The 15,939-nt window shown below is 51.1% G+C and overlaps 1 protein-coding gene across 1 annotated transcript in view; it reads left to right on the top strand.

Moving 5' to 3' along the window:
• The window catches only part of LOC137306599 (insulin receptor-related protein-like), a 66,544-nt gene extending 54,389 nt beyond the window's left edge, over positions 1 to 12,155 (top strand). Inside the window, exons 16-22 of the mRNA XM_067975898.1 lie at positions 139 to 206; positions 1,314 to 1,543; positions 3,856 to 3,966; positions 5,691 to 5,850; positions 8,099 to 8,228; positions 9,951 to 10,085; positions 11,757 to 12,155. Of these exons, the coding sequence (XP_067831999.1) occupies positions 139 to 206; positions 1,314 to 1,543; positions 3,856 to 3,966; positions 5,691 to 5,850; positions 8,099 to 8,228; positions 9,951 to 10,085; positions 11,757 to 12,108 (1,186 nt within the window). The 3' untranslated portion in view covers positions 12,109 to 12,155. The remainder of the gene's footprint in view (positions 1 to 138; positions 207 to 1,313; positions 1,544 to 3,855; positions 3,967 to 5,690; positions 5,851 to 8,098; positions 8,229 to 9,950; positions 10,086 to 11,756) is intronic.
• Positions 12,156 to 15,939: the final 3,784 nt, after the last annotated feature.

Here is a 15,939-nt window from a genome sequence, read left to right as displayed (position 1 = left end):
AGTGAATTTCTCCCTGATTTCTTGATTGAATTGCCTTGATTTCTGGTGAAAGTGTCCGACTGAGTTCCCCCTTCCGATCTCTCGAGTGAATCTCCCTGGTTTTTTGATTGTGTTTCCCTTTTGTCTTGTTGACTACAGGATCAATGGATTCCTAAATGGCACCCTCTATATGTCGGTGAACCCCGAGTATTTCAACGCTTCAGACAGTAAGTGAGGTTGCCCTATGGTTTTGGCCTCCATTTTCAATATTTAAGACTATCAGGTAGCACTGTCCTTGGCGCAGTCAGTAACCAGGGCCAACCACAGATTCCAGCTGGAGTACAGAGGGCTGGAAGGCTATGCTCCATGGTATAAAGCCCTGGAGATACTGCCTTCAGTTCTGGGCACCTCAGGAAGGATATATCAGCCTTGGAGGGGGTGCAGAGCAGATTCACCAGAATGAGACCGGGGCTACAAGGGTTAAATTACGAGGCCAGGTCGCACAGACCGGGCTTGTATTCCCTCGAGTGCAGAGGGTGATCTAATCGAGGTGTTTAAGATGATTAAAGGATTCGATAGAGTCGATGGAGAGAAACTATTTCCTCTGGTGGGAGAGAGTCCAGAACAAGGTGGGGCAGAACCTTAAAATTAGAGCCGGGCCGTTCAGGGGTGATGTCAGGAAGCATTTCTTCACACAAAGGGGAGTGGAAATCTGGAACTCTCTCCCCCCAAAAAGCTGCTGAGGCCGGGGGTCGATTGAAAATGTCAAAACTGAGATTGATAGAATTTTTTTGGGTTTTAAGGATCAGGGAACCAAGGCGGGTAGATGGAGTTAAGATACAGATCAGCCGTGATCGAATTGAATGGCGGGACAGGCTCGAGGGGCTGAACGGCCTCCTCCTGTTCCTATAACTCCTGCAGTACTCCAAACAGTCGCCACTAACTGAAGTAGGAAAGGAGCCTGAAATGGCTGTGGGTCGGTGACCTGCGTCATCAAACACGCGGAATGTGAACCGGAGAGGGGGAGCGATGGGACGCTCCACTTGGAGGGAGATGGGGTGGGGTGGCAGGGTGGGAATGATCAGCCCTCACATGGAGTGGTTGAGGCGAATAGCGTTTAAGGGGAAGCTCGATAAACACAGGAGGGAGAAGGGAATAGGAGGATATGCTGATAGGGTGGGAGGAGGCTCGTGTGGAGCATAAACACCAGCATCGACTAGTTGGGCCGAATGGCCTGTTTCTGTGCTGTAAATTCGATGTGATTCTATATATGTAATTTGTGGTCCGTTATTCTCCTGTGTTCACCCTTGCCCTCCCTGGTCCCTTGTCCCCAGTGTACGTTGCTGACGAGTGGGAGGTCCCCAGAGAGACCATCACCATCATTAAGGAGCTGGGTCAGGGGTCGTTCGGGATGGTCTACGAGGGAATGGCCAAGCTGGTGGTGAAAGACGAGCCTCAGACGCGCGTGGCCCTGAAGACGGTGAACGAGTCGGCCAGCAGACGCGAGCGCATCGAGTTTCTCAAGGAGGCGTCTGTGATGAAGGCATTCGACTGCTACCATGTGGTAACGGGACCTGCAGGGGGCTGGCAGACGGCATTCACGGGGCGGGGGGAGGGGGGCGGGCAGACGGCATTCACGGGGCGGGGGGAGGGGGGCGGGCAGACGGCATTCACGGGGCGGGGGGAGGGGGGCGGGCAGACGGCATTCACGGGGCGGGGGGAGGGGGGCGGGCAGACGGCATTCACGGGGCGGGGGGAGGGGGTCGGGCAGACGGCATTCACGGGGCGGGGGGAGGGGGGCGGGCAGACGGCATTCACGGGGCGGGGGGAGGGGGGCCTCCCGCTAAAAGAGTTCCAGGAGTTGAGGGATATCCAGTAGCTCAACGTGGGATTCCAGCAGACACCCAGTGCCGCTCCAGACAGACCGTCTGTCTGTCTGCAAGTGCAAGATGGGGTTAATGTGTGTCTGAGCGTTTGAGTGTGAGTGTGAGTGTGAGTGTGAGTGTGAGTGTGAGTGTGAGTGTGAGTGTGAGTGTGAGTGTGAGTGTGAGTAGACGCATATCAATCGCTAAATGTGCGCTGCAGTGTGTGTGAAAGTGTGTGTGTGTAGGAGTCACTGTATATGTGTGTCTGTTTGTGTGTCTGTGTATCCGTGCGTGTCTATGTGTGTACATATGTGTGCGCACATGTCTGTGAGTATCTGTGTGTATCTGTGTGTGTCTGTGTATTCTGTGTGTGTCTATATGTGTATATATGCATGTGTCTGCGTGTGTGTATCTGTGTGTATATGTGTCTGTGTGTGTATATGTGTCTGTGTGTATGTGTCTGTGTGTATATGTGTCTGTGTATATATGTCTGTGTATGTATGTCTGTGTGTGTATGTCTGTGTGTATATGTGTCTGTGTATATGTGTCTGTGTGTGTATATGTGTCTGTGTGTGTATATGTGTCTGTGTGTATATGTGTCTGTGTGTATATGTGTCTGTGTGTATATGTGTTTGTGTGTATATGTGTCTGTGTGTATATGTGTCTGTGTGTATATGTGTCTGTGTGTATATGTGTCTGTGTGTATATGTGTCTGTGTGTGTATATGTCTGTCTGTGTATATGTGTCTGTGTATATGTGTCTGTGTGTATATGTGTCTGTGTGTATATGTGTCTGTGTGTATATGTGTCTGTGTGTATATGTGTCTGTGTATATGTGTCTGTGTGTGTATATGTGTCTGTGTGTGTATGTGTCTGTGAGTATATGTGTCTGTGTGTATATGTGTCTGTGTGTATATGTCTGTGAGTATATGTGTCTGTGTGTGTATGTGTCTGTGTGTATATGTGTCTGTGTGTATATGTGTCTGTGTGTATATGTGTCTGTGTATATATGTCTGTGTGTGTATGTCTGTGTGTATATATGTCTCTGTGTGTATGTGTCTGTGTGTGTATATGTGTCTGTGTGTATATGTGTGTCTGTGTATATGTGTCTGTGTGTGTATGTCTGTGTGTATATATGTCTCTGTGTATATGTGTCTGTGTGTATATATGTGTCTGTGTATATGTGTCTGTGTGTATATGTGTCTGTGTGTGTATATGTGTCTGTGTGTGTATATGTGTCTGTGTGTGTATATGTGTCTGTGTGTATATGTGTCTGTGTGTGTATATGTGTGTGTATATGTGTCTGTGTGTGTATATGTGTCTGTGTGTGTATATGTGTCTGTGTATATGTGTCTGTGTATATGTGTCTGTGTGTATGTGTCTCTGTGTGTATATATGTCTCTGTGTGTATGTGTCTGTGTGTGTATATGTCTGTGTGTGTATATGTCTCTGTGTGTATGTGTCTGTGTGTGTATATGTGTCTGTGTGTGTATATGTGTCTGTGTGTGTATATGTGTCTGTGTGTATATGTGTCTGTGTGTGTATATGTGTCTGTGTGTGTATGTGTCTCTGTGTGTATATATGTCTCTGTGTGTATATGTCTCTGTGTATATGTGTCTGTGTGTATATGTGTCTGTGTCCTCACAAACACCCACTTTACAGCAAGTATGATCGGGACAGGCCCCGGGCTCATTTTCCCTCCTCCCCATCCCAGAGGCACCGGGACCAATAATGACGCCATGTCCTGGCCTGTGTGCCTCAGCAGCGCACTGGGCAGTACGTATACCCACCCTACCATCAGGGAACATTCCTCCCCGCTTCTCGAATGAACTTTTCCAATGGATGGCATCACGGGCTGGACGGCCAATCAGAAGAAAGAAAGGTTCAACGTATGTCATCACCAACGGAACAGCTCATTGACAGGGTGGGTGGGGGGCGGGGTTGGGGTTTCAACCTGAGCAAGTTTGGAGCCTGTTACTGGTCTTCACGAGATGTCTGCTCTTTTTGCCCAGGTGCGGTTGCTCGGGGTTGTGTCCAAGGGGCAGCCCACCCTGGTCATCATGGAGCTAATGGCCCGAGGAGATCTCAAGAGCCACCTTCGCTCGTTGCGACTGGGCACTGAGGTAACGGCAGTTTCCAAACTCCCATCAAGGCAACGGACCGTGACTCTGGCCGTGGTATTGGGCGAAGGGGTCACAAGTTCAAATCCCACCGTGTCAATTGAATTCAACAAATCTGCTTCATTCAGAAAGATCTTGCATTTTCATCGCGCCGTTCACCACCTCGGGACGTCCCAAAGCCAATGAAGTACTTTTTTTTTGAAGTGTTGTAATGTCGGAAACGCGGCAGCCAATTTGCGCACAGCAAGATCCCACAAACAGCAATGAGATAATGACCCAGATCATCTGTTTTTTTTTAGTGATGTTGGTCGAGGGATAAATATTGGCCCCAGGACACCGGGGAGAACTCCCCCCCTCGCTCTTCTTCGAAATAATGGCCGTGGGATCTTTTACATCCACCCGAGAGGGGCCAGACGGGGCCCTCGGTTTAACGTCTCATCCAAAGACGGCACCTCCGACAGTGCGGCCACTCCCTCAGTACCGGCACCGGGAGTGTGGGCCTGGATTATAGGGCTCAAGTCTCCGGAGTGGGGGCTCGAACCCTCGACCGCCTGACTCCGAGGCGAGAGGGAGAGAGAGCTACCTACTGAGCCATGGCTGATATGTTCAGGGTTGGCACCAGGATAAAGTGTGTTTAAGAACCCCAACTGGGTCATGGATGTCTGCCGTCCTTACCCGGTCTGGGCCTACACGTGACTCCAGTCCCCACACCCAACGTCTGGTTGACTCTTAATTGACCTCTGAAGTGGCCAAACAGGGCATTCAGTTGTAAAGCAATCACTTCTCAAAAAGAAGGTGTCTCCTCACCTTTGCAGGGTAGCTAGAGAGTCACTCCCTCCCCGAGAACACATTGTAAAAAGCCAGGAGGTACCGTTCCAACATCTACAGTCCTGAGTTAGGCCGCAGTTGGAGTGCTGTGTACAGCTGTGGGCACTCCATCGTAGGGAGGAGATCAAGCAATGGGAAATGAGCTGTATAGATTCACCGGGACGTTTCCAGGGATGAGAGGGTTACAGTTACGCAGAGAGACTTGAGAAGTTGGGATCTTTTATCACTTGAGCTGAGAAGGTTAAGGGCCGACCTGATAGAGGCCTTTGAGATTAGGAAGGGTCACAGTCGGGGGAGCACTGAGAGATTTCCATGTTTCTTATACTATAGTCGATGTACCATATAAACTTTCTGTATATCATACTGTGGCTATTCTATCTGGTGTGTGCTGTACAATGTACAGGAGCTGACACTGAGACACACACGGGCCGTACAGTCCCAGACAGGAGTGAATCGTTCCCTTTTACCCACTGTGTACTGTACATGTACAGGAGCTGACACTGAGACACACACGGGGCCGTACAGTCCCAGACAGGAGTGAATCGCTGCCTTTTACCCACTGTGTACTGTACATGTACAGGAGCTGACACTGAGACACACACGGGCCGTACAGTCCCAGACAGGAGTGAATCGCTGCCTTTTACCCACTGTGTGTACTGTACATGTACAGGAGCTGACACTGAGACACACACGGGCCGTACAGTCCCAGACAGGAGTGAATCGTTCCCTTTTACCCACTGTGTACTGTACAATGTACAGGAGCTGACACTGAGACACACACGGGGCCGTACAGTCCCAGACAGGAGTGAATCGTTCCCCTTTTACCCTCTGTGTGAAGTCTGTGATCTTTCGCTGAGAGTTGCCAGTGTGGACTGATACTATTTCTCTGTTCTGAACAGAATAACCAGGGCCTGAATCCTCCCACCCTGAAGGACATGATGCAGATGGCGGGTGAGATTGCCGATGGAATGGCCTACCTCAATGCCAAGAAGTTTGTTCACCGAGACCTGGCGGCGCGGAACTGCATGGTGTCAGAGGATCTCACCGTCAAAATTGGAGGTGGGTTTTCACTCTGACTGGCGGCTGTTTGCAGGGATATCCAGTGATGTGAGAGAGTGTCACAGTTAGCAGGTCACACCCCTCCATGGTAACCATTACAGTCGGGGATTCTATCACCTCCTCTGACCACTCATGGGAACAGGAGGAGGCCATTCAGCCCCTCGAACCTGTTAAAATGGGAACAGGAAGAGGCCATTCAGCCCCTCGAGCCTGTTACAATGGGAACAGGAGGAGGCCATTCAGCCCCTCGAGCCTGCTCTGCCATTCAATTAGATTATGGCTGATCTGTATCCTAACTCCATTGGTTCCCCAACCCTTAATACCCAACAAAAATCTATCAATCTCAGTTTTGAAATTTTCAATTGACCCCCGGCCTCAACAGCTTTTTGGGGGAGAGAGTTCCAGATTCCCACTCCCCTTTGTGTGAAGAAATGCTTCCTGACATCACCCCTGAACGGCCTGGCTCTAATTTTAAGGTTCTGCCCCCTTGTTCTGGACTCGATGGTGACCAAGCCAACCATGGCAGTAGTGGGTGTAGATCTCCGCCCCTGCTATTGGTCGATTCCGGCCTTGCTCTGTCCTCGAGACTTGTCCCAAGTGGTTTTGGATTCAGACATTCCGAGTTCTGGACCAGGAAAGGAGAGAAGGAAGGGATACTCTCAGCTCAAAGTGCTTCACTGGACGAGAAAAGACTGAGGTCCATCTCGTTCGCCTTCTACCATCCTGGATGATACGATGATAATGTTGACTATAATCACAGCAATCAATCTCCATCAGTGAGTCCACAACAGACCCAGACATGAGGTGAGGAAAACCCCCAGCGGTGGAGAGCTTTGGGAACCGGAGGTCCAAAGTCACATGTTCCTCCCCAGCATCGCGACACTTACAGCATATCTTACTTTGGAGCGTAGTGGCTGTTGTTGTGTGAAGGCTACAGTTGTCCTCAGCACCCCTGGTTTAGGGAGGGTGGGGGGTTCAGGGAGGGTTCCTGCTCCCGATCACCATCCAGTGAACCCTGCAGGGAAGGGCGGGTGTGCAGATGTTTGGTGAGGACCAGGATTGGGATCGGCCAACTCTCGCTGCCTGGCACCATACACGAAGGATGGTCACTCGGGTAAATGGGCCAACAGGGGCAATGGAACCCAGAACCCAGTGAGAGTCCACGCCTTCAGGACAGCCAGAGGAGAGGAAATTGGGGGAACAAGATTGGGAGTCACACGCCCTTGATTTTTCCGACCATCGAAAGTGCCAGATGGAAGATGGAGGGTTGAAACTGGGCAATATCCCAAATGTTCTGAAACTGTAAATGTCGCCTTTAATAACCCGTTAATCACTTATTCATTAGCATCGATCCACGGCCCACAGCCAAACACAGCCACTCTTCAGAGCAGACAGAAAAACACAGACTCCCATTTCTGTCGCGCCTTTCACCACCTCGGGACGTCCCACAACGCTTTACAGCCAATGAAGTACTTTGTGAAGTGTCGTCACTGTTGTAGTGTAGGAAACGCAGCAGCCAATTCGCGCACAGCAAGATCCCACAAACAGCAATGTGATAATGGCCAGATAATCTGTTTTAGTGATGCTGGTTGAGGGATAAATATCGGCCCCAGGACATCGGGGAGAACTCCCCCCTGCTCTTCTTCCAATAGTGGCCGTGGGATCTTTTACGTCCAACTGAAAGGGGCAGACGGGGCCTCGGTTTAAAGTCTCATTCGAAAGACGGCACCTCTGTCAGTGCAGCACTCCCTCAGTACTGACCCTCCGACAGTGCAGCACTCCCTCAGTACTGACCCTCCGATAGTGCAGCACTCCCTCAGTACTGACCCTCCGATAGTACAGCACTCCCTCAGTACTGACCCTCCGACAGTGCAGCGCTCCCTCAGTACTGACCCTCCGACAGTGCAGCGCTCCCTCAGTACTGACCCTCCGACAGTGCAGCGCTCCCTCAGTACTGACCCTCCGACAGTGCAGCGCTCCCTCAGTACTGACCCTCCGACAGTGCAGCGCTCCCTCAGTACTGACCCTCCGACAGTGCAGCGTTCCCTCAGTACTGACCCTCCGACAGTGCAGCGCTCCCTCAGTACTGCACTGGGAGTGTCAGCCTGGATTATGAGCTCAAGTCTCTGGAGTGGGGACTCGAGCTCACAGCCTTCTGACTCAGAGGTGAGAGTTACCCACCAAGACACAGCCTGACACACTAACAGATTTACGACGTGCCTCTTTCACTCTCCGCAATCCCTTGCAGATTTTGGAATGACCAGAGATATTTACGAGACAGATTATTACAGGAAGGGAGGCAAAGGGCTGCTCCCAGTGCGTTGGATGTCTCCGGAGTCTCTCAAAGACGGGATCTTCAGCCCACACACCGATGTTTGGTAAGCCTGTCAGTGGAGTCTGTCAGATGGATAATGTTTGGTACAAAGGAGGAGCTGGAGGTTCCTCACTCTGTTATAGTTAAACGTTGGTGATTCAAAATATATATTTAAAATTTGAGGACCACATGAACTGGGAGGGACACTGACACTGTACCATTAGCAGAAACAGTTTACAATTAGTGCTGAACCCAATACACTCAGTGTGACCATATCACCAATTACTGATTGTCCTCAATTATATACAATCCCAATGGACCAAACCCCTTCCCATTCACTCCCATTGTATACAATCCCAATGGACCAAACCCCTTCCCATTCACTCCCATTGTATAGAATCCCAATAGACCAAACCCCTTCCCATTCACTCCCATTGTATAGAATCCCAATGGACCAAACCCCTTCCCATTCACTCCCATTGTATAGAATCCCAATGGACCAAACCCCTTCCCATTCACTCCCATTGTATAGAATCCCAATGGACCCAAACCCCTTCCCATTCACTCCCATTGCACAGAATCCCAATGGACCAAACCCCTTCCCATTCACTCCCATTGTATAGAATCCCAATGGACCAAACCCCTTCCCATTCACTCCCATTGTATAGAATCCCAATGGACCCAAACCCCTTCCCATTCACTCCCATTGCACAGAATCCCAATGGACCAAACCCCTTCCCATTCACTCCCATTGTATAGAATCCCAATGGACCAAACCCCTTCCCATTCACTCCCATTGCACAGAATCCCAATGGACCAAACCCCTTCCCATTCACTCCCATTGTATAGAATCCCAATGGACCAAACCCCTTCCCATTCACTCCCATTGTACACAATCCCAATGGACCAAACCCCTTCCCATTCACTCCCACTGTACACAATCCCAATGGACCAAACCCCCTCCCATTCACTCCCACTGTACACAATCCCAATGGACCAAACCCCTTCCCATTCACTCCCACTGTACACAATCCCAATGGACCAAACCCCTTCCCATTCACTCCCATTGTACACAATCCCAATGGACCAAACCCCTTCCCATTCACTCCCATTGTACACAATCCCAATGGACCAAACCCCCTCCCATTCACTCCCACTGTACACAATCCCAATGGACCAAACCCCTTCCCATTCACTCCCATTGTACGGAATCCCAATGGACCAAACCCCTTCCCATTCACTCCCATTGTACACAATCCCAATGGACCAAACCCCTTCCCATTCACTCCCACTGTACACAATCCCAATGGACCAAACCCCTTCCGATTCACTCCCATTGTACGGAATCCCAATGGACCAAACCCCTTCCCATTCACTCCCATTGTACGGAATCCCAATGGACCAAACCCCTTCCCATTCACTCCCATTGTACGGAATCCCAATGGACCAAACCCCTTCCCATTCACTCCCATTGTACACAATCCCAATGGACCAAACCCCTTCCCATTCACTCCCATTGTACACAATCCCAATGGACCAAACCCCTTCCCATTCACTCCCACTGTACCCAATCCCAATGGACCTCCAGGGTTCCTCTTCCATGGAATTAAATCCCAATTACCAAGTTGTAGAAATACAACAATCCCTTTTGATGGCAAGAAGTTGGTTGACATTGAAGCAACCAGATATTTCCGCTGTCCTAGGGGTGTGTAGGATTGGGTCTCTGACCTGCTGGTAGTGAGGGAGTGGGTGCGGGGGACGGTAATTCTGATTTGCTTCTGTTCAGGTCTTTTGGAGTGGTCCTGTGGGAAATTGCCACATTGGCTGAGCAGCCGTACCAGGGGATGTCGAACGAGCAAGTCCTGCACTTTGTGATGATCAATGGGATCTTGGACAAGCCTGAGAATTGCCCGGATAAACTGTAAGTTTCTTCTGATTGTGCCTTTCCCGAGCTCGCGCTCATCTTTTTTTGGGAAGATTCAGCTTGATCAACTCTGCTCCCTCCTCCCTGGTGGCACTGACTCCAACTCGAACTCAGTCTTTCCCAGGGCCTCTGGACTGTGCATCTCCTCCCCTCCCTCACACTTCCCTTCCTCTTACAGCCCACAGGCTTTTCATCACACAAGCTTAGCAACAAGTGATCATTACTCCACGATTTAGCCCATCTTCTCTCCGACTCTTTCCACTAATGCCGGTGACTGACGATGGGAGCCGGGGCCCTGAAACTTCCAGTCTACCCTCATCGGCTGCCCCGTCTCTCTCCCTTCCTTGGACGCTGCTAACTCATCCAGAGATAAGGTACCACGTGAGGAAGTGTCCTCTGCTCCCCTTACCGAGGTGTCGATCATGGTGTGAGCGTGAGTCCTGCTCGGCTATTCGACCATTGCGGGAATCACAGCTGAGCCTGCTCCCGTCTTCGTACGACCTCCAATCATACAATTGGAGCGGGAATCAATAGAAAGCAATCAGGAGACAGAGTGATGACTCCCTTCCCTCCCTGCTCACAGCCACCCCCCCAACAGTTTAGTTAATTATAGTAACACCATCCCAACTGATAACAGCTAACTCAGCAGACAGTGTTTGATGGGACAGTGTAGAGGGAGCTTTACTCTGTATCTAACCCGTGCTGTACCTGCCCTGGGAGTGTTTGATGGGACAGTGTAGAGGGAGCTTTACTCTGTATCTAACCCGTGCTGTACCTGCCCTGGGAGTGTTTGATGGGACAGTGTAGAGGGAGCTTTACTCTGTATCTAACCCTGTACTTGCCCTGGGAGTGTTTGATGGGACAGTGTAGAGGGAGCTTTACTCTGTATCTAACCCATGCTGTACCTGCCCTGGGAGTGATTGATGGGACAGTGTAGAGGGAGCTTTACTCTGTATCTAACCCTGTACCTGCCCTGGGAGTGTTTGATGGGACAGTGTAGAGGGAGCTTTACTCTGTATCTAACCCGTGCTGTACCTGCCCTGGGAGTGTTTGATGGGACAGTGTAGAGGGAGCTTTACTCTGTATCTAACCCATGCTGTACCTGCCCTGGGAGTGATTGATGGGACAGTGTAGAGGGAGCTTTACTCTGTATCTAACCCTGTACCTGCCCTGGGAGTGTTTGATGGGACAGTGTAGAGGGAGCTTTACTCTGTATCTAACCCGTGCTGTACCTGCCCTGGGAGTGTTTGATGGGACAGTGTAAAGGGAGCTTTACTCTGTATCTAACCCTGTACCTGCCCTGGGAGTGTTTGATGGGACAGTGTAGAGGGAGCTTTACTCTGCATCTAACCCTGTACCTGCCCTGGGAGTGTTTGATGGGACAGTGTAGAGGGAGCTTTACTCTGTATCTAACCCTGTACCTGCCCTGGGAGTGTTTGATGGGACAGTGTAGAGGGAGCTTTACTCTGTATCTAACCCTGTACCTGCCCTGGGAGTGTTTGATGGGACAGTGTAGAGGGAGCTTTACTCTGTATCTAACCCGTGCTGTACCTGCCCTGGGAGTGTTTGATGGGACAGTGTAGAGGGAGCTTTACTCTGTATCTAGCCCGTGCTGTACCTGTCCTGGGAGTGATTGAGTGACTAACCCTGGGTTATTTTGCCTTTTAGTCACGAACTGATGCAGCTTTGCTGGCAGCAGAACCCAAAGTCCAGGCCGACCTTCATCCAGATCCTCGACCAAATAACAGACACCTTGTGTCCGAGCTTTCGGGATGTCTCCTTCTTCCACGCCCAGGAGAATCAGCTGCGGGAATCGGCGACCCCCAGGCCACCGACCCTGCCGCCCGACTCGGCCTCCCCTCCGGCCTCCGGCCGCCAGACCCGCCGCAACGCGACGAGGAACGAGCCGGAGCCGACGGGCAGCCGTTGCCGGGGGGACGAGCTGGGCTACTGCCACCTGAACGGGAAGGCGGGAAGTGTCAGAACTCTGCCGCCATCACTGGCCACCGACGGTCTCTAAGGGCGTCCGGCTTCCCCCGTGGGGCTTTGACCCTTTAACTCGGTTTGGCTGGGGGAGGTGGGGGGGGGGGGAGGGGGGGGGAGGTCCTGGGCCAGATTTCTCGGTTGTTTTTATGACGGTGGAGCGGAATTCTGTTTGGTGTTTCGGGGAAACCGGCAAGAGATGTAAGAAAGGAAATTCGGTCCACCCTCTGTGGCGTTTGACGGGTCGGTTTGTAAATCTCGAGGCCGTTCCCATCGTCCGAATAAACTGTTTCTTCTTGCTGACGGGGACTGCTGTTGTTATTTGCCCCCAGCCGGCCCAGATCTGTCCACCGAGGGCCGGGGGTCTCCGAAATGTTGCTAAATCCGTCCTCGTGTGTCGGGCGGGGGGAGTGTTAGAATAGAAATCTGCAGTGACGTTTAATGGGGCTGTGCCTGATCGGCAAGTCTCGTTTACTCACTGAGCCACCGGGAGTTATTTGCACAATCACCCGACGCCGCCTTTCAAGGTCGAAGAGCCCAAGTCTCTCCCAGGCTTCCCTCACTACTCGGGGCCCTCTGACGCCAGGGGTCGGCCTGGAGTCTCTTCTCTGCTCCTCCCTCGGGCCTGAGTCTCTCTCCTGTGTGCGATGGGAACTGAGGGTAACGCACAACCGGTGCCAGCTGTGGCTCAGTGGGTAACTCTCCGAGTCAGAGGGTCGAGGGTTCGAGCCCCCACTCCAGCGACTTGAGCCCCGTAATCCAGGCCGACACTCCCAGTGCCAGTACTGAGGGAGTGCTGCACTGTCGGAGGTGCCGTCTTTCGGATGAGACGTTAAACCGAGGCCCCGTCTGCCCCTCTCGGGTCGATGTAAAAGATCCCACGGACACTATTACGAAGAAGAGCAGGTGGAGTTCTCCCCGGTGTCCTGGGGCCAATATTTATCTCTCAACCGTCATCAATAAAACAGATGATCTGGGTCATTATCTCATTGCTGTTTGTGGGATCTTGCTGTGCGCAAATTGGCTGCTGCGTTTCCTACATTACAACAGTGACTGCACTTCATTGGGTGTAAAATGCTTTTGAGACGTTAAACCTTTGGGACGTCCTGCGGTCGTCAAATGCACGGAAGGAAGCCATTCGGCCCGTCGAGTCCATGCCGACTCTATGCAAGAGTAATCCAGCTAGTCCCACTCCCCCACCCTTTCCCCGTAGTCCTGCAAATTTTTTCCTTTTAAGTATTTATCCAGTTCCCTTTTGAAGGCCATGATTGAATCTGCCTCCACCCACCCTAACAGTGCATTCCAGATCCTAACCACTCGCTGTGTAAAAAAGTTTTTCCTCATGTCACCTTTGGTTCTTTTGCCAATCACCTTAAATCTCTGTCCTCTGGTTCTTGACCCTTCCGCCAATGGGAACAGTTTCTCTCTATCTACTCTGTCCAGACCCTTCATGATTTTGAACACCTCGATCAAATCTCCTCTCAACCATCTCTGTTCCAAGGAGAACAACCCCAGCTTCTCCAGTCTATCCATGTAACTAAAGTCCCTCATCCCTGGAATCATTCTAGCAAATCTCTTCTGCACCCTCTCTAAGGCCTTCACATCTTTCCTAAAGTGTGATGCTCAGAACTGGACACAATACTCCAGTTGTGGCCGAACCAGTGTTTTATAAAGGTTCACCATGACTTCCTTGCTTTTGTACTCTATGCCTCTATTTATAAAACCCACTTGGAGGAAGCACTGAGGGTAGCAAGGGCACAAAATGTACTCTGGGTGGGGGACTTCAATGTCCATCACCAAGAGTGGCTCGGTAGCACCACTACTGACCGAGCTGGCCAAGTCCTGAAGGACATAGCTGCCAGACTGGGCCTGCGGCAGGTGGTGAGCGAACCAACACGAGGGAAAAACTTACTTGACCTCGTCCTCACCAATCTACCTGTCGCAAATGCATCTGTCCATGACAGTATTGGTAGGAGTGACCACCGCACAGTCCTCGTGGAGATGAAGTCCCGTCTTCGCAATGAGGACACCATCCAACGTGTTGTGTGGCACTACCACCGTGCTAAATGGGATAGATTCAGAACAGATCTAGCAGCTCAAAACTGGGCATCCATGAGGCACTGTGGGCCATCAGCAGTAGCAGAATTGTATTCCAGCACAATCTGTAACCTCATGGCCCGGCATATTCCTCACTCTACCATTACCAACAAGCCAGGAGATCAACCCTGGTTCAATGAGGAATATAGAAGAGCATGCCAGGAGCAGCACCAGGCGTACCGAAAAATGAGGTGCCAACCTGGTGAAGCTACAACTCAGGACTACATGCATGCTAAACAGCGGAAGCAACATGCTATAGACAGAGCTAAGCGATTCCACAACCAACAGATCAGATCAAAGCTCTGCAATCCTGCCACATCCAGTCGTGAATGGTGGTGGACAATTAAACAACTAACGGGAGGAGGTGGTTCTGCAAACATCCCCATTCTCAATGATGGCGGAGTCCAGCACGTGAGTGCAAAAGACAAGGCTGAAGCGTTTGCAACCATCTTCAGCCAGAAGTGCCAAGTGGATGATCCATCTCGGCCTCCTCCCGATATCCCCACCATCACAGAAGCCAGTCTTCAGCCAATTCGATTCACTCCACGTGATATCAAGAAACGGCTGAGTGCACTGGATACAGCAAAGGCTATGGGCCCCAACAACATCCCAGCTGTAGTGCTGAAGACTTGTGCTCCAGAACTATCTGTGCCTCTAGCCAAGCTGTTCCATTACAGCTACAACACTGGCATCCACCTGACAATATGGAAAATTGCCCAGGTATGTCCTGTCCACAAAAAGCAGGACAAATCCAATCCGGCCAATTACCGCACCATCAGTCTATTCTCAATCCTCAGCAAAGTGATGGAAGGTGTCGTCGACAGTGCTATCAAGCGGCACTTACTCACCAATAACCTGCTCACCGATGCTCAGTTTGGGTTCCGCCAGGACCACTCGGCTCCAGACCTCATTGCAGCCTTGGTCCAAACATGGACAAAAGAGCTGAATTCCAGAGGTGAGGTGAGAGTGACTGCCCTTGATATCAAGGCAGCATTTGACCGAGTGTGGCACCAAGGAGCCCTAGTAAAATTGAAGTCAATGGGAATCAGGGGGAAAACTCTCCAGTGGCTGGAGTCATACCTAGCACAAAGGAAGATGGTAGTGGTTGTTGGAGGCCAATCATCTCAGCCCCAGGACATTGCTGCAGGAGTTCCTCAGGGCAGTGTCCTAGGCCCAATCATCTTCAGCTGCTTCATCAATGACCTTCCCTCCATCATAAGGTCAGAAATGGGGATGTTCGCTGATGATTGCACAGTGTTCAGTTCCATTCGCAACCCCTCAAATAATGAAGCAGTCCGAGCCTGCATGCAGCAAGACCTGGACAACATCCAGGCTTGGGCTCATAAGTGGCAAGTAACATTCGTGCCAGATAAGTGCCAGGCAATGACCATCTCCAACAAGAGAGAGTCTAACCACCTCCCCTTGACATTCAACGGCATTACCATCGCCGAATCCCCCACCATCAACATCCTGGGGGTCACCATTGACCAGAAACTTAACTGGACCAGCCATATAAATACTGTGGCTACGAGAGCAGGTCAGAGGCTGGGTATTCTGCGGCAAGTGACTCACCTCCTGACTCCCCAAAGCCTTTCCACCATCTACAAGGCACAAGTCAGGAGTGTGATGGAATACTCTCCACTTGCTTGGATGAGTGCAGCTCCAACAACACTCAAGAAGCTCGACACCATCCAAGATAAAGCAGCCCGCTTGATTGGCACCCCATCCACCACCCTAAACATTCACTCCCTTCACCACCGGTGCACAGTGG

The sequence above is a fragment of the Heptranchias perlo genome, chromosome 44 (genome assembly GCF_035084215.1).
Source record: "Heptranchias perlo isolate sHepPer1 chromosome 44, sHepPer1.hap1, whole genome shotgun sequence".
NCBI classification, from domain to species: Eukaryota; Metazoa; Chordata; class Chondrichthyes; order Hexanchiformes; family Hexanchidae; genus Heptranchias; species Heptranchias perlo.
Note: the sequence above shows the minus strand (reverse complement) of the source record. Positions and strands in the feature narration are given on the sequence as shown.